The 22,682-nt window shown below is 42.9% G+C and overlaps 1 protein-coding gene across 1 annotated transcript; it reads left to right on the forward strand.

Annotated features, from left to right (window-relative positions):
- Window positions 1-849: 849 nt before the first annotated feature.
- LOC311239179 (solute carrier family 12 member 9-like) lies at window positions 850-22,634 on the forward strand (the record flags this gene model as incomplete). The annotated part of the gene is made up of 14 exons (XM_084327454.1): window positions 850-913; window positions 2,125-2,259; window positions 3,053-3,190; window positions 3,856-3,962; window positions 4,342-4,543; window positions 5,212-5,319; window positions 5,882-5,993; window positions 10,234-10,391; window positions 12,258-12,340; window positions 13,205-13,329; window positions 14,097-14,289; window positions 20,021-20,195; window positions 21,385-21,531; window positions 21,691-22,634. The coding sequence occupies exons 1-14, from the start codon at window positions 883-885 to the stop codon at window positions 22,632-22,634; spliced, it is 2,658 nt and encodes an 885-aa protein (XP_084183580.1). The 5' UTR covers window positions 850-882.
- Between the last annotated feature and the right edge of the window lie 48 nt (window positions 22,635-22,682).

Below are 22,682 nucleotides of genomic sequence, written 5' to 3' on the forward strand. Positions count from 1 at the left end.
TCAACGAGGAGGATCCAGGGCAGGGGGGTAGTAGTTTAATCTGAGCATTTCATTAATTTGAGGTTAGGCCAATGCGAAAATACACGAGTGATATTGTAAGCATAATATTTAACTTCCTCCACTGGTGTCTCAGCTATATAATTTCAAGATTTGTTTATCAGATGTCATGTTATGTCATAAATGTAGGCCTATAGATGTATCAGTACACTGTCTATCTGTATGTCATGTATCACAAACAGTACTGTATTTGCAAATCTGGTATGTCATAAATGTATCATGTAGCAGTACTGTCTATCTGTATGTCATGTATGTCATATCCTGATGAATTGAAAATGGGGGACCCTGATGTAAACAAGACGAAAGTCTTTCTCTGGTCTGCATCCCCTTAACAATTGTATGTATTGAGCTGTACTGTACTGTACCCATTCTGCAATCTGTTAATAAAGTTTTCAATCAATGAATCAATCAATCAGATAGATAAGACAACCAAGGCCTCCGTTGATTGGATCTATATTAAATGTATAGTCAGCGTCATGATCTCATTCTGAAAGCTGTTTTCTCGTGCAGTACCTGCAGAAAGTGAACCGCATGAGAGACTGGCAGATGATGTAGCGCATTGCATGGAGTCGGAACGTTGCAGCTCGCTACAGGTGACATTGTGCCTTTGTTTGACTCCAGTTAGCTGAAGATATCGTAGTAGAATAAATAATCATGTCCGAAAAAACACCACTTTTGCACTACCGGCTCTCCACCAACACTGAGGCGAAGAACATGTCCAACAATCACACCGAGTTCACGGTGGAGAAAGATGCCCGACGCTCAAACGCAGGGGCCAAAAAGCTCGGAACGGTATTCGGAGTGGTCATACCGACATTACTATCCATGTTTAGCGTCGTCGTGTTCCTGCGAATCGGTGAGTAAACTACAGTACGACCTATTAGGCTGTATTTGAGGGCATGGGCATACTTGAATCATTTGTATCACACATCACCCGTGACCATACACAGTGGTAGAAAGTAACTACGTGTTTTTTTTTTTTTTTTTTACTCAAGCACACTTTAGTAAAATTCCGAGGTACAGAGTATTTACATTTTTAGGGAACTGTACTTTTTACTCCACTACATTTGATTAGTTACTTTGAAGAAAAGGATGTTGCATAGAAGTCGTTTCAAATTTGAAGCCTGTCAACTGCATAACTGGATTACATACCACTTTAACATAATAACCTTTAGAGGTAAATGGTTCGAGAGTTGAATGCTCCAAGCACTGGAATACACAAATATACTTTTACTTTCGATACTTAAGTACATCCAATATCAAATACGTATCTACTTGTATGGAGGACTTTAACTTTTACCAGAGTACTATTTTATCTGGGTATTTCTAGTTTTACTTCTTTTTTTTAAGTAAAGGAACTGCATACTACTTCTTCCACCACTGCACCTAGAGTGTCTGTCTACTGTTGAGATACATTTTGTAACAGAAGTCTGCCCATTGACTATATTTTAATACACATGTCACTTTTTGGTTGTGTTGTGTAAAATGTTGAGTAAAACCTTTGATTGATTGATTGATTGATTGATTGAACACTTTATTAACAGATTGCAGAATGGGTACAGTACAGTACAGCTCAATACATACAATTGTTAAGGGGATGCAGACCAGAGAAAGACTTTCGTCTTGTTTACATCAGGGTCCCCCATTTTCAATTCATCATAACATATATGACATACATGACATACAGATAGACAGTACTGCTACATCTATACATTTATGACATATCAGATTTGCAAATACAGTACTGTTTGTGATACCAAAAGAGTCCAGAAAAGAGAGTATATACATTTGACGTAGAAACTGTACATTGGAGGGTAGGTGGGGGGGGGGGGACTGTACATTGGAGTAGGTTGGGTGGGTGGGGTGGGACACTGTACACGCAAAACTGTACATTGGAATATTGACAAAACCATACTTGGTCATTTACTGTACATTGGGTTGGGTTAGGACATTTACAGGGGCCAGTTTCGAATTGCGGTCTCCCGTAGGTGTTCTTTTGTTGGGCCCATATTTCATAATCATTTCGTAATCGTTCTTTGTTGGGCCCCCGTCTCTCTCTCTCTCTAGGGTTTACTGTGGGTCAAGCAGGCCTGTATCAGACCGTCGGTATGTTACTGGTGGCCTATTTCATCATCATTATGACCGTGCTGTCTGTCTGTGCCATCTCCACCAATGGGGCTTTGGATGCTGGAGGGGCCTACTGTATCCTTCAAAGTGTTGTGTCAGTCTGGGTGTCCCTCACATCAGAGCTATGAAAAGTAGGCTATACCAGAGATGATCTCATTCCATGATGGTAGCCTAATGACCAAACATGATGGAAATACCGTGATATACAGAGTATCAAGGAGTATACCAAGGTATTATTTAAGTACAAAGTGGTGATGCATAACTTTTATCATGCCAGTATCATGGTGAATTATTTATACAATGGCCGGCACTAGGGTCTAGTACTCTAGTGTCTACCCAATATTAAGGTATACCATTGTGAATCCATACAACGGTATGGATTTTTACTATACCGTCCTCAATGATATACACAAATTGTAAAACTATATTAACTATATTATTTCTTTAAGTTATTACAAAGAGTGTTCATTGCAGCAGTATTATAAAGATTTTGGGATAAAACACAGAATTAAATATATCCTTCTGAATGAAAGGCACCATAACATAATTATGTTATAATAATTAATAATCAAAGATATGTAAAATCACACTGTAATTTGCACAAAAAAAAAAAAAAAAAAAATCATTATACTGTCAAAAATAAGAAAACATATAGGGATATCATATTTTGACCAGATCACCCAGCCCTAGCTGGTGCCATGGTCAAACTGAAATTACCATCAAACTACCATGATGACACTTTTTTTGTAAGTGGTAGCTGATGTGAAACCCTAATGGCTCAGATGAAGAACGTCTTGAGCCAATGAATGATGTTTTGTTCCCACCACTTGACTCCACATGTTTGAGCCATAACGCACATTGTCCCCAGACATGATCAGCCGAGCCCTGGGTCCAGAGTTTGGAGGCAGCATTGGCATTATGTTCTTCTTTGCTAATGTGTGCGCCAGTGCCCTCTATATTCTGGGTCTGGTTGAAGCCATCATCGCTAACTTTGGCTTACCTGAAGGTAGGATGCATGTTGGACTTAACAATAATTGTGTCATTATCAATTATTTATGAATGTACTAATGCATTTGTGTTGAGTGTGTGTGTGTGTGTGTGTGTGTGTGTGTGTGTGTGTGTGTGTGTGTGTGTGTGTGTGTGTGTGTGTGTGTGTGTGTGTGTGTGTGTGTGTTACCAACAATGTCTTCGCTAACATACCAAATACACGGATGTTGTTTTTGTTGACACCAGCCACAGGGAGGTGCTGGTCATAGAAGTAGACTGCCGCTGTGCCTTTGATCTGTACATGGACCAGGCCTTCTGGGACAAGTATATCAAATACCAACCACTGCTCAATGTGATGGCCGACCTTGGGAGGTGTAGATATTGTGTACTTGTATTCGGAAGTCTTGGCCATGTATACAAATGCACCATGACCGGTCTGAGAATTGCTGCAATGTCTAAAAGAAAAGCCAAACAAATTGCCAAATATTGCTCTGTCTCTGCTATTATTGGCAGCTTAGCCACGTGGAGAAGGAGGTGCTATGTGATTGTGTACCCTTAAGTGTTCAGTGATGCTTGGCCCCGATACATTTGATTCCCTGTAATATAATTTGTGGAACCAAATAAAGTATTCAAATGTGTTGGTGATTGCATTTTAATTAACCATCTTCCTCTTTACCTGTCCAGCCAGTGCAGCAGACGTAGCAGGTCCTCATCAGGTGTTGCCATCTGGATACTGGTGGTCTCTGCTGTACAGCTCCACCCTGCTCTTACTCTGTCTGGTCGTCTGTCTGGTGAGACGTGCTACGTCAACACATTTAATTAGGTTAGATTCAGTCAAACGATCCCAGCAGAATATTGAATTGACCTTTTCTAACTTGACAACAAACGCATTCTAAATAGGACCCTTTGTATTTCCTGTTGCAATGTTTGTTAATACAGTTGCTGACAGGAAATAATCAGGGGCCAAAGCTGTTCCCCTAGCAACAGAATAGCAACAGAACACTTAGAAAAGGTCTATATGAGCCTAGATAACCTTGGGATTTAATTTAGTCACCTTGTTAATTGTGTTTTGCATCATGAATCATTTACACAAGAGCACTTTTTTTCCAAACAAATTATTCCATGACACCCCTCAATCCTTCTCTAAAACGAATTGTTTTGTCATTTCAGGTGGGCGCCCACATCTATGCCAAAGCCACCTTTGTCATCTTTATCATCGTGGCAACAGTCCTAGCTTCTGTCTTCATTAGTTTCTTCGCTGTGGGGCCCAGGATTGTGACGCTGCCTGATACCCCTGGTGTTAATATTACCAGCTTGCTTACGGCCAACTACACTGGCCTCCAACTCCACACCCTGAAGAGCAACCTGTGGGGTAGGTGGTGTTTGGCGTTATGCTTTTATGATGGGGAGTTTAATAGTTGGCTGGTTTATCAGCCTTGTTATCCTTGATCTATTGAAACAGCCAATGGCTCATATAAGAAAATTGTTTATAGGCTTCATACTTTTATTGGCCTCAATTGGTTCTGCTCTTATCTTTGATCTATTCAAACAACCCATGTCTCAGAAGAAAATGAGGTAGCACTTCGGTACACAAATTACAGGGTAATTACTGTATAATGATTCTGTAATTTCTGGTAAGATCAGCTAACGACTAGTCATTATTTGTAATTATGGATGGGTACTTACTTACAAATACCGGTAATTACTTGTTATTAACCAAGTAATGAAGTTATTTCTTTTTAAAGATTTCTTTTTTAGCATTTATTGCTTTTTTCATGGTCAGACATGACCGACAGAGGAGGAGAGGATGAACGGGAGAAGAGTCGGGAAGACATGCGAACCCGGGATGGCCGCGTAGGTGTGCGAGGCACTATGCGGTGCGCCACGAGGGCGCCCAATAATGAAGTTATTTCTATGTTATTACACAGAAATTATCCCTGAATGAAGTGCTACCGAAAAGGATGTATTGACCGTGTGTATGCAGTGTATCCCTGCTGTCGTGCTATTAGTAATCCTACCCTGTCCTTCTGCCCCTGTCAGCTGACTATACTGTAGACTACACCACTGGAGCCATGATGAGCTTCACAACCGTGTTTGCTGTCATGTTCAACGGCTGCACTGGAATCATGGCAGGCTCCAACATGTCAGGTGAAAGGTCACAATGATCTCATTTATACGGGTAATTTTCAGACTGCCAATCCGAATTTGGCTCCAAAACGGAGCGTATCCAGGGTGCACTCGTCTCCAAAAAGACTGCATTTTGGACTGCAATTATTTGTATCCACTCACACATTCACACACCGACGGCGGAGGCAACTGTGCAAGGTGCCAACGTGCTCATCGGGAGCAGTTATGGGTTAAGTGTATAGCTCAAGGACACTTCGACACGCTGCCTGGAGGAGCCGGGATTGAACCGGGAACCTTTTGATTACCAGATGACCGCTTCACCTCCTGGGCCAATGTCGCCCCCTGAAAATGAGAGTAATGTTTGTGTATTTGTGCATCTAGATGAGGTTGAGATGTCATGTGGTTAACCTTCTGTAGTGTGGTAGTGAAAGTGTTAACCTTATGTAGTGTGATAGTGAAAGGGTTAACCATTTGTCGTGTGGCAGTGAAATGGTTAACTTTCTGTATTGCCACAGTGAAAGGGTTAACCCTTTGATAGTGTGGTAGTGAAAGGGTTAAAACAGGAACTTTCTCATTTGTTCAGGGGACCTGAAGAACCCTGGCTACTCCATCCCAAGAGGAACACTCACGGCAGTCTTCATCACCTTCATCACATACAATCTGCTCAGCCTGTTTGCAGCCTGCTCCTGTGATCGGTCAGACACGCAAAAAAAACACAGAAACAAATGCTACATATTGCATTAAGGGAGAAATTACACACGCTCCAACCAACCCACATACAAAGGAATTGTAGGCCTGTCTGGTGCTCTCAGAATAGGGCAATCTTGAACCAGGGAGAGACTTCAGAGATTTAGTCCAAAGTAGAACACTGGAGCACACAGAGTGTTCTACTTTAGACAAAATCTCTGTAGTCTCTCCCCATTGCTACATATTACCTTGTACGCAAATGGAGGGTTTGTAATGAATCTGTGTGTCATATTTGTAATAAGCACATGTAACGTGAGTGAAACCCATGTAGTAGTACCTACTCGACTCTACTCTACTCTACTCGCTTTAGGTACCTGGTACCATGTTGCTTTTCCACTGCAGGTACTAAAATAAAGTACTCAGTTTGTCTCCGTGTGGGGAGGCGTGGCTGCTGGTGATCAGCATGAGAGCTCACCGAGTGAATCCACAGTCACTTGATCCTCAATAGGAAACCAACCTAGATTTACCCTGAAGGACTGGTTCTGGCCGAACTGTTCGTTATACAAGTATCACAGAGACATTTCAAATGTACTCACAGTTGCACGAGGGTTTCGGACAGAGATACGGGATGGTTTGAAAGCTCGGCGTTGCTAATAAACATTTTAAATATTTTTTATAAACTGCTCAAAACGGCATTATTTCCGGCGTTGGGTGCATGATGCGCATGCGCTGTGATCACACCAGGCAGCCAACGCCGGAAATAATGCAGTGTTGAGCAGTTTATAAAAAATATTTAAAATGTTTATTAGCAACGTCGAGCTTTCAAACCATCCCGTATCTCTGTCCGAAACCCTTGTGCAACTGTGAGTACCTTTGAAATGTCTCTGTGATACTTGTATAACGAACGGTTCGGCCAGAACCAGTCCTTCATGGTAAATCTAGGTTGGTTTCCTATTAAGGAGCAAGTGACTGTGGATTCACTCGGTGCATCACAGTCACGAAAGGGGCTATGAGCTTGGCAAGCCAGAGTAAAACACAGTTTTCAATCAATCAATAACAACATTAACGAGACTCTCGTTGTGTCTATTCTGCTAACGCTAACGTTACCCCTCATTGTGTCTATTCTACAAGCGTTAACGTCAGCTAGGCTGTCTATATATGCTAACGTTAACGTTAGCATTAGGCTAACAACAACGCTGTAACGTTACCAGTCGCGTCTATTTGCTAACGTTAGCATTAGGTAATAACCGGTTTAAAATGGATGGTGATTACCTCACGTTGTGTCTATTCTACTAGCATTAACGTTACTCATACAAACAATCAATAGCGAGTTATATTGAACCCGCTATGTACGATAGCCATGCTAAAACGCTAGCACAACATTAGCACATTAGAACATTCCTTCCACCGTTGTGGAGCTTAAGCCTTAACAAGTCAGCGATCTTTTTGCGAGACTAAACTCTCCGCTCGGTGGCAAATTGTGTTGATGTCGGTTTTGTTTAATCAATAAATGAGGCAGAATACACAGTGACTGTATCGTTTGTTTATTGAACTTGTGCCTGCTGCAACCATAATGAAATCCTATGCGAGACATTAAAGATGGCGGCTTTCTGTTTTCGTTCAGACCAGTTCAGACTCTCCAACTAGTGACGCGTCTCTCTTCTGACCAATCAGTGGTCTGCAGTGTTTCACGTGACTTTTATAGTACCAGTTCTACCCGCTTGGCTCGCGCTTGGAACCAGACTCGAGCAGGGACTAAAAAAGTACCGAAAAAGTACCTGGTACCAGCCTGGTACCAGGTACTTTGGTAATGGAAAACCGAAAATACCGAGTAGAGTAGAGTAGAGTAGAGTAGAGTAGAGTAGAGTAGGTACCATGCAGTGGAAAAGCGCCTTTGGTGTAAACTCCTTAGTTAAATACCCCTGCAAGCGTACCTGTTTTTGGATCCTTTTCTTGCTTAGGTAAAGACTAGGCCCTCATTCATCAACGTGGACTTTGACCTTGACCTACTTCCACACGTAAGCACGGAATTTAGAACTAGCGCACGCACAGGGAAGTCGGCATTCATCACACGTGCGTAAGCAGGCTCTACGCACACCTGTCATGATGAATCCCACCTTGGCCCTGCGCCGCAGCTCGTGCACGCTTTCACGTATTTGCATACCAAAACCGCCCCGACCAACCAAATATGGTCAGGCCCTCCCCTTCAAATACCATGAGGGAATCCCTGTGCGTGGAATGTTGGAGGATGGCAAAGCGAACGAAAAAGAGAAACTACACAGACACCGAGGTGGAGGTCCTCGTAACGGAGGTGGATAAATAAAAGGCGGATTTGTAAACGGTGATGTCAGATATCAACGGCTCCCTAAGACCATTGCTGCAATTCTGCCTGGACAGCTCAAAATACTAATAAAGACCGTTCGTTGACCACTGTTTGGCGTTGGTTGTGTTGTGTGTCATTATAACCGTGCTGTACAATATGAATGCCTTTATTAGTTGTGTTCGATTGGCTATATGATTTTTAGAGGCATCTATTTTGTTGTCGGCTAATAAAGACCGCGCTGGAATATGACTGCCTTTTCCCGTGTTGTTTGATTAATACCCACGGATTAAAGTTCTCCTCAATTCTATTCCAAATCGCGATGGATCTCCCGTCAATGTTCTACCTGCTGCATGATTTCTAGAGGCATACTACTACAATCTATTTTGATGTCAGTATTGGGTAGCCTATATAAACAATATAATACGAGAGCATATACAAGAACAATGAATCTCACTGCATGTATGATGTATCCTGCCTTTCAATACATGAACTTGAATTCCATCATATAGTCTGTCCACTATCTGCATGGTGTCATTGCAATGCGTTTTCTATTCTATATAGGGGGAAGAACACTATATTCATATGACTTATTCTGCTTACAGCTTCGAAATTCCACTTGTTTCGTTTAACGTAAAGCCTTTTAAATATGATCAAAACGTTCCCGTGTTTCGGCGGTCTGTGCGCAAAATAATAACGAGTTGAGCTTTATGATTTATGATGAATTGAAAATGGGGGACCCTGATGTAAACAGGACGAAAGTTGGTCTGCATCCCCAATTAACAATTGTATGTACTGAGCTGTACTGTACTGTACCCATTCTGCAATCTGTTAATAAACTTTTCAATCAATCAATCAATCAAGCTACGCGGAGCGCAGTCAGTCAGTAGCCTACACCCCGTATATTCCGATAACGCTATATAAACCATGAATGAATGAATGAATGAATGAATGAGAACTTTATTAACAGATTGCAGAATGGGTACAGTACAGTACAGCTCAATACATACAATTGTTAAGGGGATGCAGACCAGAGAAAGACTTTCGTCTTGTTTACATCAGGGTCCCCCATTTTCAATTCATCGTAACATATATGACATGCTGCATTCATTCTGAGAGAAAGATCTATTATTCCAAATGCTATTTATAGGGTTTTGACCATAATTACACTACTGTTGCTATTTTACAATGAACTATAATGAACTACGGTTCATAGAACATCCAGTGTTATTATGCACAGAAGCTCATTTCCTTGTTGTAATAATATATTCTACCACTGGGCGCGAGGTACGCCAGGTCCGAAATGTGCGTAGATGTAAGCACGAAGTCAAGTTCAAGTTGAAGTTGATGAATCCCACTCTTTGCTTAGAAATGATCGTACGCACGGGTTACGCACAGATCTGTGCGTAGAACACGTTGATGCATGAGGGCCTAGGTAGGTGATCACCGGTCACACATGCTGGTCTGATTAAAGGAAGAACTTACAAATGGAAGAGGTTAGATTAAGGAGGGATGGGTGGTATTTCAGGATCTCACCAAACAGGTTGTCTTTGGACAGGAGGATTTTTTGTTGTTGTTTGTGCACATTCTGGAAATCATTTTATGATAAAGTGCACCTTTGTTTTCTATTCAACCAAAAAAAGGCAAAAGTTATCCAATGTTACAATAGGTAGTACATATAATTAAAATAAAGTGGTATGGAACAGGGATATTCCACTGTGCATCAGTTTCTTTAAAACATGCTGTGAGATGCCTCTCCAGAGCAGGACAGTGCAGCAAGACAGGAAAAGGATCATTGAAGCAGACAGTTTATGAACCAGAAAACAATCTGGTCAAAGCACGAGTGACCCTGCCCCTGTCTTGTAAAAAGTGGTATTAGAGACATTGTAAACACCAATTTAATGACCCCCCCCCCTTCTTTCTCTTAGGCACCTCCTCCAAAGAGACTACAGTTTCCTGGGGAAGATCCACATGTGGCTGCCCATGGTGACGGTGGGGATCTACTCTTCCACCATCTCTGCCGCCATGAGTAACCTCATTGGAGCCTCGCGGATCCTCTATGCCCTGTCCAAGGATGACCTGTTTGGTGGGATTCTGATACCATCCACCTGTTGTCCCTTAAAGGGGAACTATCTTATAAATGGCCTTTTTGAGTGTTTAGCATTGTTTCCTAGCTATGTGAACTTATATTAATATGATCTATGTCTCAAAATTCTCATATTGGCGCATTCTTCCAATTCTCCTCTCACAATATTCACCCTCACTGAACTGAGTCATTTGAAAATGTGCGCGATATGTGATGTCAGAAAGACACCGCTGCATGTTAATGTTCAGGCGACGACGCCGCTGCGCAGTGGTTTAGGAGCCCAGGCTCAAAACAGCTCGAGATCTTGAGGTAGAAAAATGCTGTTTTTGAGGACTTGATTAGAAATACAAAACAATGAATAAAAAATATATATATTACAGAGGTGTTCCATAGACTCACAGGAAGTGTGTAAAAGTGCCCAAATAGTGAAAGAAATTGTAAAATAGTTCCCCTTTAACACATTGACCGCCACAGCAGGGGGCGCTAATACCCCATTCATTGCCAGGTCTTTATTCAATGGATATAGTTTTAGACTGTGGCATTTGCGAGTGCTTAAAATATATCTTATATTATATCTATGGGTCTGATAATGCCGTCGGGTCTCAGTGAGCTGCTTCTAGTCAACATTGCAGAGACAGATTGTTTTTTCATTCGTACATTTCCGTTTTATACCGTTTTGAATAGAGTATGGTTTGGATGTTTTTCAGTAATTCCAGGAAAAGGCGAGAAAAATGCATTTGACTGTAATCCAGTCATCACGTTGTAATTTTTCGGCTGATTATCTAATCATCCTGAAATCAACGCTAGATTATCACTATTATGTCTCCTCGTCCATACATGAAATTACCGTCGTAGCGGGGTGCCCCCCACCCCCACCGCAGCCAACTGTAATAAGCACATACACCTACACACAGATTGCTTTGATCGCGGTAGAAATAAATGTCAGATCAACGATCAAATTCATATATGATGTTCTTACCTTGTATCTGATGTAATGCAAAAGAGATAATCCAAATATCTTATCGCAATTCCAAATAATGCTCGTGGAGGTCCGCACCACACTACCGACCCTTTCACAATGACGGGCGGGCGGAGTTACTGATGCCATCGTTGTATAGAAGTGGCTCGCCTGAATATTTAAACCCTGGCCGCCCGGCTCAGATCGCCTCCTAAAAGACACAAGCCCATTTTCAATGAGATGCAATAGCTCCGCCTGGCAGTAGAGGGCGGTGTTGACCGTCTGCCAGCTCAGACAGGGTCTGAAGACTATACCAGAGGCTGCGGCTATGAATTATGAATAGATATAGCGAATAAACTATATAACGATCCCAAACGTTTGTAAACTCGTTGTTGGCGCTATTCGTTTGGCGGCCAATAACGAGTAAACTCGTTGTTGGCGGCCATTGTGTTAATCTAACCTCCTCAATTTGTACTTTGTCTAAGAAGAATATCCCTTGACTAATAGAAAGCATGACAGGTTCCTTGTTTCTCAATTGACCAAGCCGCACCCTCTCTTAGCTTGACCGAGGAAAGCAACGCTTGTGATTGGAAGGTCAAGAAGAGAGTATGCAGAGCTTTGGATAGGTCAATGGCCCTATCTCAAACCTGCCCTCTTTTCTTGATCCTCCAATCACAACTGTTGCTTTCCTCTCAAACAAAGATTTTGACAGATACACCTACACCCCCCCTCCCAAAAGAAAGTGACAACGTTTGTGTTATTAATACCATGTTATTAATACTATTTTCATTGTCAGACAGACACATTTGTTTGGAAAGCGTAACACAGAACATTATCAGTTAAACTGTGAGCTATTTGGAGGGTAGATTTCAGTCTGAGCTTAACACTGTTGTTATTGTGGTCTGCAGGTGGTGTCCTGGCCCCAGCCAGAAGAACCTCTCGAAGTGGAAACCCCTGGGCTTCAGTCCTGATATCCTGGGCCGTAGCGCAGGTAATGTGTGCATTTAGATGATGACGGTGATAAACCTAGCTTAAAGTTATCTCCTCGTATGGTGATAAACATCTTAAATCTATCTCCTAGTATGGTGATAAACCTAACTTAAAGCTATCTCCTCGTATGGTGATGAACCTGGTCACACTAACAAAAAGGTAGCCTCTTATTAAAACAATCACTGCGCACATTGGACCAGAACAGACCAAAATAAAGCAGTGAGTTTCTGAACGTAAAATAAGTACACTTGACGCGCAGAGAAAGAGAGAAAGATGTTTTCTAAAGAGATACACTTTCAATATTTAGACTGCTATGGTCCATAAAACATAGTCAGGCTTGTTATCTTTGTAGAGTCTACTTGGCCTCAACATCCTATATTTCTATATCTCCACAAGATAAAGCACTATACCTCTGTATGTCACAAACTCTTTTCATACATTGTTTGATAACTTGCGTTATTAAATTTGCACCTGCTCGGTACATAGGCCTACATATCAGTCGGTAATTATTATAAATATTATAGCCACTTATCATTTTCATGCATATTTCTACACCTGCCCTGACCACATGCTATTTGTTTAGGGCACTTTTACTTTTTAATAGCCTTATTACTACTCACATATCTGTATTCTGCACTGGATTATGTACTCTTTCTGTATGTACTCTATCCATTCACCATCTACTACATATGTTCTCTCACATGTTACTCTGTTAATTTCAGTGGCCACCTGTACACTTGTATGCAGATTATAATATATTAGATTTGTCATATGTATATATTTTCTGCACATGCTCTATAATGCACCAGGACAATAAAGGTTTTATGTCAGAAGCCAGTAAGATATTTTTCTTTCCTCTCTCTAGGTGGTGCTATTTTCTGGGAAAGTGAACACCCTCGCCAGCATTGTATCCATCTTCTTCTTGTTGGTCTATGCTGCTGTGGACTTGGCTTGTCTGGCTCTGGAATGGGCATCAGCACCCAATTTCAGGTGCAGTTAATCCTTTCAAGTGCACAAGCTCAGATATGAGATGGGGTCTAGAGTCTTATGTTCCAAACCTACACCAAATCTATACCATGGTCACAAGCATGTGTGCCCCTATCCAACAACACCCTGCTACACACTCAAAACACACACACACACACGCACACACACACACACATGGAGGCTACCCAGTACAACTGCAGTCTTTATATTGGTAACTGAGCAGGTCCATAGACCTGCTTGCTGTATACGTCAGACTCAGTGTGTGCGCGCATCACCGGAGCAGAAAGGAACGTAATCCTGGTCAGAACAACGGGGCAGACTACAATATATTTGCATTTGTTAGCCATGCTAGCGATCTAAACAATCAATCCATGCCAAAGCTAGATATGTAAAAGGTGAAAGACTCACACTCACAGCCATGCTGATTTGGCTAAATGACATCCAGCTGTTTTCATTTGAAACAACTTTTAGTCAGGGGAGTGCCATGGTTTCTCCATAGAGCCCCGTCGTAATTCTTTTAGCGCAGCAGCTCGTGCAGGTCAGAGGCAACTTAGTCACGTGACTCAGGTGGTATTGCTGATTGGCTCGAACACGGTATGTTTGTATACAGTGAACAGGTCTATTGGAGCAGTTTGGGTTTAAGTGCTTTTGCTCAAGGTCACTTCACCGGTAGTCACGTCCTCCAACCAGATTTTGCTTCTCTTAACCTTTTAGCCTACCACTGACCTGGTACACTTCCCTTCATCCTCTCCTCTCCCTCTGTTTTTTAGACCCTCTTTCCGTTTTTTCACCTGGCACACCTGTGTTTTTGGCATCCTGGGCTGTCTGCTCATGATGTTCCTGATCAACGCCATCTACGCCTCGGCCAGCATAGTCTTCATGCTGCTGCTCCTGATGCTCATCCACTACCTGGGACCTACCAGTGACTGGGGCTACATTAGCCAAGCTCTCATCTTCCACCAGGTAAAGGATTTGCTCATAGTCCTATTAAAGCTGTCCTCAACCAAAGGACTTCTTAGTAAACTAATAGTCAACATAGGACTTTGTTGATGAATCGATGAGCTGAGTAAATCAAAAGTCAAGAGTCACTTTATTGTCCCATCAGCTTGGAAATTTGTCTTGTGCTTACACCCACACTACAGCCACAGACACATACATACAGACATGACACAACACAACTGACTCCTGCACAGAGGAGATAAACAATATAAAAGATACAATAAAGTACCTGCACAGCAGGATGTCTGGCAACACCGCATTAGAATAGTATACCTATCAGTTATCGAATATCGATAATATAACAACTAAATATCAGTTATTCGATAATTGCCATTTATCTGGCACTATATAAGTTTAACTGAGATCGGAATAAAGGAGTTTTTAAACCTATTTAGTCTAGAGTGTGGAACTTTAAATCTCCTCCCAGAGGGCAGTAGCTCATACTCGGCATGTAAAACATGGGAGGGGTCCGAGACAATTCTATTGGCTTGCCTTAGAGTAGCCTGTTCAAAAATAGACTGCAGGGATAGGTGACCTTCCACCCCTATGATCTTCCATGCAGTCTTCATCAGACGGACCAGTTTGGACTTTAGTTGTACAGACAGGTTACCAAACCAAGCTGTAATACTAATACCGTATCTGATGAGACTCTAATACAGATTGGTAGAAAAGTTACATACATTTTTGATCTACACCATGTTAAGGCGACTTAGAATGTGCAGTCGTTTTTCTAGTCTGCTACACAGGCTATCTACATGGGTGTTCCAGGTTAGTGTGTTATCAACAAAAATCCCAAGATACTTATATGAGGAGACCTGCGATATGGACTGTTTGTGGATGACCACAGGCCTGTGGTCCCCAACACCTCTGGGGTCAAACACCATCTCCTCAGTCTTCTTAACATTTAAAACCAGACAGTTATTGTCGCACCAATTTACAAACCTCTGGATTTCCGAATAATAATCAGCTAGGTCACTGTCATTCTTAATTAGAGGTAAAATGGCAGTGTCATCAGAATATTTTATGAAGCGGTTGTTAGGATAGATGCTTCTGCACTCGTTTGTATACAAGGTAAAAAGCACAGGTGAACTTACTATACCCTGGGGAGCTCCAGTGCTCAGGGTTCTAGATTCTGAAAGAGTGCCGTTAACACTGACCCGCTGTGTACGGTTAGTTAAAAAGTCGGACGTAAGAGGTAGGGTCCTCTAAGTGCTTAGATATAAAATGAACCAAGGCTTAGGCCGCATCATCAGTACCTGTATTACACCTATAAGCAAACTGAAAAGGATCCAAAGAACAGCTGACATCAGTTTTCACTAGATTGATAATTAATTAATTAATTAGTCAAAGCAACTGGTCGAAAGTAGGGATGTCCGATATTATCGGCCTACCGATATTATCGGCCGATATTGGCATTAAAATGTGATATCGGAAAATATTGGTATCGGTTTAAATATATATATATATTTTTTTTACATTTCTATAACCTTTATTTACCCAGGCAAGCAAGTAAGAACAAATTCAGATTTTATTTATTGTCAAAAGTATGCATAATGTTATGTTAATTCCACAACAAGACATATGTAATGTTAATTACCTGAAATCATTCAGTTTTTTGGGGGGGGGACACCCTGCATATATCGGTATCGGTTGATATCGGTTGATATCGGTATCGGAAATTAAGAGTTGGACAATATCGGTATATCGGTATCGGTAAAAAAGCCAATATCGAGCATCCCTAGTCGAAAGTCATTATTTTCCTTGCAGCTAGCTTTCTTAGGAACAGGAATAATAATAGAGTCTTTCCAGGTGGACAGAACAGTGTGAGAATCCAGAGACTTCTGGTAGATTGGGCACCAGGCCTCTGCCAGCTTCTCACTGCATGACTTCAGCATGCGGCCAGAGATGCCATCCGGTCCAGAGGCCTTCCCGGGGCAGATGTTGGAGAACAGTCTCTGAACCACACGTGGCTCAATTATTATTGGTTCTTCTGATGCAGGTAGTGCCTGGAGAGCAGTTACTTGCTCCTGTGAGAAGTCGGCAGTCTCAAACCTGGCATAAAAGTTATTAAGTTTGTTGGCCTTCTCACCCTCATTTAGAACACTAAGAGACCTTTTAGCTGGGGCCATATTTGTCATAAACTTCATAGCGTCCCACCGTTTTTTTGTGTTCATAGAAGAGCAATGGGATTCAAATTTCTCTTTCTGTTTCCTCCTGGCCCCCCTTAATTTCTGATTCAATTCTTTCTGGATATTCCTCATGGCCACAAGATCCTTGTTCCTGAATGCAATTCTCTTCTTAACTATGCACTCTTTAATTTCCTTTGAAATATAAGATTTATTGTTTGGGTACATAGTTATTGATTTCTGGGGTAACACATTATCCCTGCAGACTTTTATTTAATCTGTAATAGTATCAGTGGCCTCTTCAAGGTCCAGGTCATGAAAGAGGTCCCAGTTGGTACAGGAAGAACAGCCTCTTAGGGTGTCAATGCTGTCTTCGTTCCAAACATGGACAGTTTTTACTTGTGGCTTGCTACTCTTGAGCAGAGATTTATATGTGGGAATTAGGTGGACAACATTGTGGTCAGAATTGCCTAGCGGGGGTTTAGCCTTGGCAGTATAGGCTTCTTTAATATTGCCATAGCATTTGTCCAGAATTCGTTTACCTTGTGTGTTACAGTTTACATATTGCTTGAATCCAGGCAGCACAGCCTCAAGTTTACAATGATTAAAATCTACAGCAATAAAGCAAGGTGCTTCAGGAGTGCATTTCAATTGTCTGTGTACACAGTCCGCTATAGCGCTGGCTGCTTTAGCAGCATTACCACTGGGTGGAATATAAACTGTACATAATAAAATGTTCCCGAATTCTCGGGGGAGATAAAAGGGTCGGAGGCTTAGGCATACCAGTTCAATGTCAGGGTTACAGACAGACTCTCTCGTAGTGAATTGTGAGCACCACTTTTGATTAAGGTGACCAGGTGTCCCGCTTTTGATTGTACTGCACAGCCATTCGACCTGTGTCCCGCGTCCCGCATATTGAGAGGATGTCCCTCTTTTCGAAGCAAAAAAAAAACATGGGTCTTAAAGCTCCTCCCTACAGTAAACGTAGCAACCCGCCTCTTGTCCACACACATTGCTCTGCTCGTGATGCTACCTCATATCGCAGATCTGATTGGTTAGGTAATAATTTAGCGCTCTGCTCGTGACGCTACCTCATATCGCAGATCTGATTGGTTAGGTAATAATTTTGCGCTCTGCTCGTGACGCTACCTCATATCGCAGATCTGATTGGTTAGGTAATAATTTAGCGCTCTGCTCGTGACGCTACCTCATATCGCAGATCTGATTGGTTAGGTAATAATTTAGCGCTCTGCTCGTGACGCTACCTCATATCGCAGATCTGATTGGTTAGGTAGTCATTTAGCGCGCTGTCAAAATATAGCGCGCTGTCAACGTTTAGCGCACTGTCAAATAAAAAACACAACAACATTACAAGCGAACTAGAAATCAAGAAATCAAGATGGAAAGCAGTCAAAAGAAACAAACCTGCAGTTACAACCAAGAATGGCAAACGACACATGCCTGGGTGAGGCCGATGTCAGGCAATCCTCAGGGAGCTTTCTGTGTTTTGTGTCATAGTTTGCGCCACAGTGGACGTGAGTCTCTGAAAGTGGCTCACCAAAAAGAAACATCCAGATCTATGGATATGTTTCTTCTTAAACCAAAAAATTATAGCCAGACGGACAAAGTCACTGCAGCTGAGATAACAAGCGTCTATATTTAAAGTTTGAATATTTAAAACAGATGTTAGCTAGTAACAAGCCGGCTGCCAGTGCCAAGACTAACGTGGAGAGATATAATTTTGTATTTAATTTGTATTTATTTTGATTTAACCTTTATCTATTCGGTGAAGACCAGTTATTCTAATAAAAAAAATTACATTGTCTATCTGTCCCACAAAAATCTTACTGTTGTCCTGCTTTTGGACTTTTTGCATTTGGTCACCCTACAAGTTTTGATTGATGAAGACGCAGGTGCCTCCTCCCTTACTCTTACCGGAGTTTAAGTTCCTATCGGAGTGCACAAGTGAGAAGCCTTCTAGGTCAATGAGCGAGTCCGGTACGTCTTCCTGTAGCCAGGTCTCGGTGAAAACAAGCAGACACGAGTCCCGGTACTCGTGTTGAAGCCTGGTGTTGAATCGAAGTTCGTCGACTTTGTTGTTCAATGAACGGGCAGCGTGAATACTTTCGGCAACCCACTTGTCCTTCCGCGTTGCTCTGATTGGCCGAGCATGCGCATGAGCCGCGACAAGCTCCTCGGAAAGGCAGGAATAATAAACTCCCCTTAACGCAATTTATACAAATGGAAGTATTGATTTCGCCGTAACGAATCATTAAAAAAATATACCGTTAACTGGAATATGTTGTGCCTTTACACATATGTTGGATTATGTAATTGGTTTGTCATGACAAACCAATAAAAAATCGCGAATTAACCGGTGGCTACAACAACACACAGTAACCGGAATATGTTGTGCCTTGGCCCTTTACACATATGTTGGATTATGTAATTGGTTTGTCATGACAAACCAATAAAAAATCGCGAATTAACCGGTGGCTACAACAACACAGTAACTACATGCATCATTGGTTACTGTGTGTTGTTGTATAATTTGCGATTTTTTATTGGTTTGTCATGACAAACCAATTACATAATCCAACATATGTGTAAAGGCACAACATATTCCAGTTAACGGTATATTTTTTTAATGATTCGTTACGGCAAAATCAATACTTCCATTTGTATAAATTGCATTCGGGACCTCCATGTTTTGGGGGTATTCATCCGAAAAATCGGATCCGGGATTCGGCTCCCATCAGTCGGGCAAGAACTGCAGGTTTTCAGCCTCTCTCCTCTCTCCTGGAGCTTAAGCAGAGTTTAGTATTCCTGCCTGGCTGAGGAGCCCGTCGCGGCTCATGCGCATGCGCGCACTCGGCCAATCAGAGCAATGCGGAAGGACAAGTGGGTTGCCGAAAGTATTCACGCGAACGGGCATTACAGAAGATCATTGAAGGCAGAGGTGGTCTGTCTGCTCTTCTCCGTAGTCTCTGGCTCACCCCTCCGTGTCTCCCCCTCTTCCTCAGTCGGCGAACGTGTTGGCTCGGAGTCCGCGCACACAGCTTTCTCGGGAACTGGGGAGCAGGTGTGCTGCTGGGGCGGAGCAGCAGTAGTTGGTCTCAGGAATAGCGGAGAAGCGCCGGCTTGGTATCCCAACACGTCGGTGTGGAGCGGCATTGTGATATCATTATAAGTTCCAAAACTATCAAAATCAGGAACAGTAGTCTTGCCCAAACATCAAATCGTGCAGCACTATTCCGGCATAAATGCAGGCTCACACAATGTTAAAAACGTTGCTAAAAACACGTAAAAATAAACAAAGAAAAGGCAGCAGCGAGGTAGCCCGGGTCGCAGCAGTGCAGCGCCACCACTGGAAATAGCTGAGTAAATCCACAAATCTGTTTCCCACATGCAATCATGCAGAAGGACCTCCTTAATTCCGGTGCTTACCACATTATGTCTTGGTTGACTAAGACCAAAAACCGACCAAGGAATCATCCTTAAGATGAGGCAGCAGCCCTGAGTCCCATCCTCCATGTCTCCCCTTCACACCCTCTCTATATTTCTGTCAGGTGCGAAAGTACTTGCTGATGCTGGATGTCCGTAAAGACCATGTGAAGTTCTGGAGGCCTCAGGTGTTGCTGATGGTTGCTAACGCTCGCAGCTGTATCAGCCTCATCACCTTCATCAATGACCTGAAGAAGAGCGGCCTCTATGTGCTGGGACATGTCCAACTGGGGTTACTAGGTAAGACTGGTGCCGACGGCAGGGTCTAGCTGCAGTCAAGTTTATTTGTATTGCCCATTATGATTAAATGACCTTGACCCTCAGTGAAGATAGGAAACCAACCAGGATGGTGAGTCATGAAGTAGATGATGAGGTGGGCGACTGATGGTTAACAATTGTGTACATGGAGAAGTATAGTGTGCATCCAGTTTGAAGGGTAGGAGAGTGAGTTTATTAATCCATTTAGACATAAAACGCCTGCTAACAATGCATTATATAGCCTGCATATACACACAAATGTGTTTCCCAGTTTCAATGGGTTAATGGTCATTACTGAAAAATGGTAAATGGTGGCATTTGGCATTTATATATCGCTTTTGATAAGGCGGAGGCAACCATGCAAGGTGCCAACCTACTCATCGGGAGCAGTTAGGGGTTATGTGTCTTGCTCAAGGACACTTAGACACGCTGCCCCGGAGGAGCGGGAATCGAACCGGGGACAACTGCTCTACCTCCCCGAGCCACTGTCGCCCACCTGTATTTCAGAGAACCAAGCCATGTGACTCTTGACCACATGAGACTAGGCAGGAAGGGTGGATAGGTGAGGACCAGGGGCGTAGCAAGAAACTCTGGGCCGTGTGCACATGATGTGTCTTTGGTTGGCCCTCCACTCCCCATCCACGACTCATATGCATGCACCTTCAGATAATCAAACAAAGTCATTTACAACTATTAGGCACATCCATAGTGTGAATAATGGCAGCACTGTTATTGTGATTGATTGATTGGTTGATTGATTGATTGAAAACTTTATTAACAGATTGCAGAATGGGTACAATACAGTACAGCTCTTTGTGATAAAAGGACAATCTAGCTTAAGCCTCAATAACCTGCACAGTAAAACCCACCTTTTTGAAAGGGCCTTTCTCCAGCTTGGGGCCCTGGGTCACCAATCTCAAAATTAGATCTTCAATACTTCAGGGGATGTTGTTTGAAAATAAGAGTTTTAGTTTGATATCACTCTTTACATTATCATGTGATACGTGATGAGCAGGTGATTTCACCTACATGAACAGATATTGTGATATAATATATATATATATCAATATCTGAATACATTTTATCGTGGTATGAATTTCACTACACTGACTAATGTGTTCTTATCTTGTATTTGTCTTGACGTCTTTCCTATACATGACTGGTCTACCAGATGGCCTGCCCTCCAATCCCCTGCAGTGTCATTATGACTCGTGGCTGTCTCTGGTGGACCACCTCAATGTCAAGGCCTTTGTCAACCTCACCTTGGCTGACTCGGTCCGACACGGAGTCCAGAATCTGCTCTTCATCACTGGCTTTGGTCAGTCAGCTTTTCATTGAATATTTCTTTAGAAAGGCATTTTCTGATACCAATTTACATCATTTAAGCAATTATGGCAAACGGCTTGATGACAGCTATAAGCATAAACATTACTGCTCTCATAATACATTTATATTCTCCACCCATGTTTACATCTAGGTGGAATGAGGCCTAACACCCTGGTCCTGGGTTTCCACGACGACTGCATCTCTCAGGACCTTCTCCAAGGCAAAATCGCCCTCTCTACAGGCAGTGGCTTGCATTCTATAAGCCCAGCCAAAGACTCCAAGGAACAAAGGCCCCTCTTCTTCCCCACTCTGCGGGATGTTGACAAGACCAAAGACCTCCAGTCAGAGGAGTATGTGTCAGTCATTGCCGACACTGTCAAAATGGGGAAGAACGTCATTCTGGCGCGTTACTTCAATCAGTTCAATCGGGAGGAAACCTTGTGCTCGGGACTGAAGGTTGGGCGTAACCTCGGTAAGACCGGGCCATTTGTTGACGTGTGGCCTCTCAACCTCCTGCAACCAGACAACAGTTGTTACGTGGACACCTGCTCCCTGTTTCTCCTGCAGCTGGCCTGTGTTCTGCAGGAGTCGCGCGCCTGGAAGCAGACGCGACTCCGCCTCTTCCTGTGTGTGGAGGCAGGGCGGGGCCTCCGGGAGAAGGAGGCGGTGAAACTGCGCGCGATGCTGAAAGAATTGAGGATCTCGGCCCAGATACAGACGGTGGCTTGGGACCAGGTGGTGGCGCTGCATTGGCAAAGACGGGGAGAGAGGGAGGAAAGGAACAAGGAGGAGAAGAAGGAAGGGAGAGGATGGGATGAGGAGAAGCATGAGCAGGAAGAGAAGGAGAAAGAGTGCGTACAGCGGTTTCCCAACAATTCTGCCCAGCTGACTGACGAATATATACACGCTGTCAACGGTTTGATTCGTCAGCACCAAGCTCCGCCACCTGCTGTGCGGTTCCTGTACTTGCCCCGCCCACCAGCAGACACTAACCGCTACCAGGCCTACCTGCGACAACTGGACCTGCTGAGTCAAGACCTGGGACCTACGCTGCTCGTCCACGGTGTCACTCCTGTGGTCACTACTGACCTCTAGCCTCACGCTTCTTAAAGGATAATACCAGTGTTTTTGACACAGGGATCC

The sequence above is a fragment of the Notolepis coatsorum genome (assembly GCF_963971535.1).
Source record: "Notolepis coatsorum genome assembly, chromosome: 13".
Taxonomy (NCBI): Eukaryota; Metazoa; Chordata; class Actinopteri; order Aulopiformes; family Paralepididae; genus Notolepis; species Notolepis coatsorum.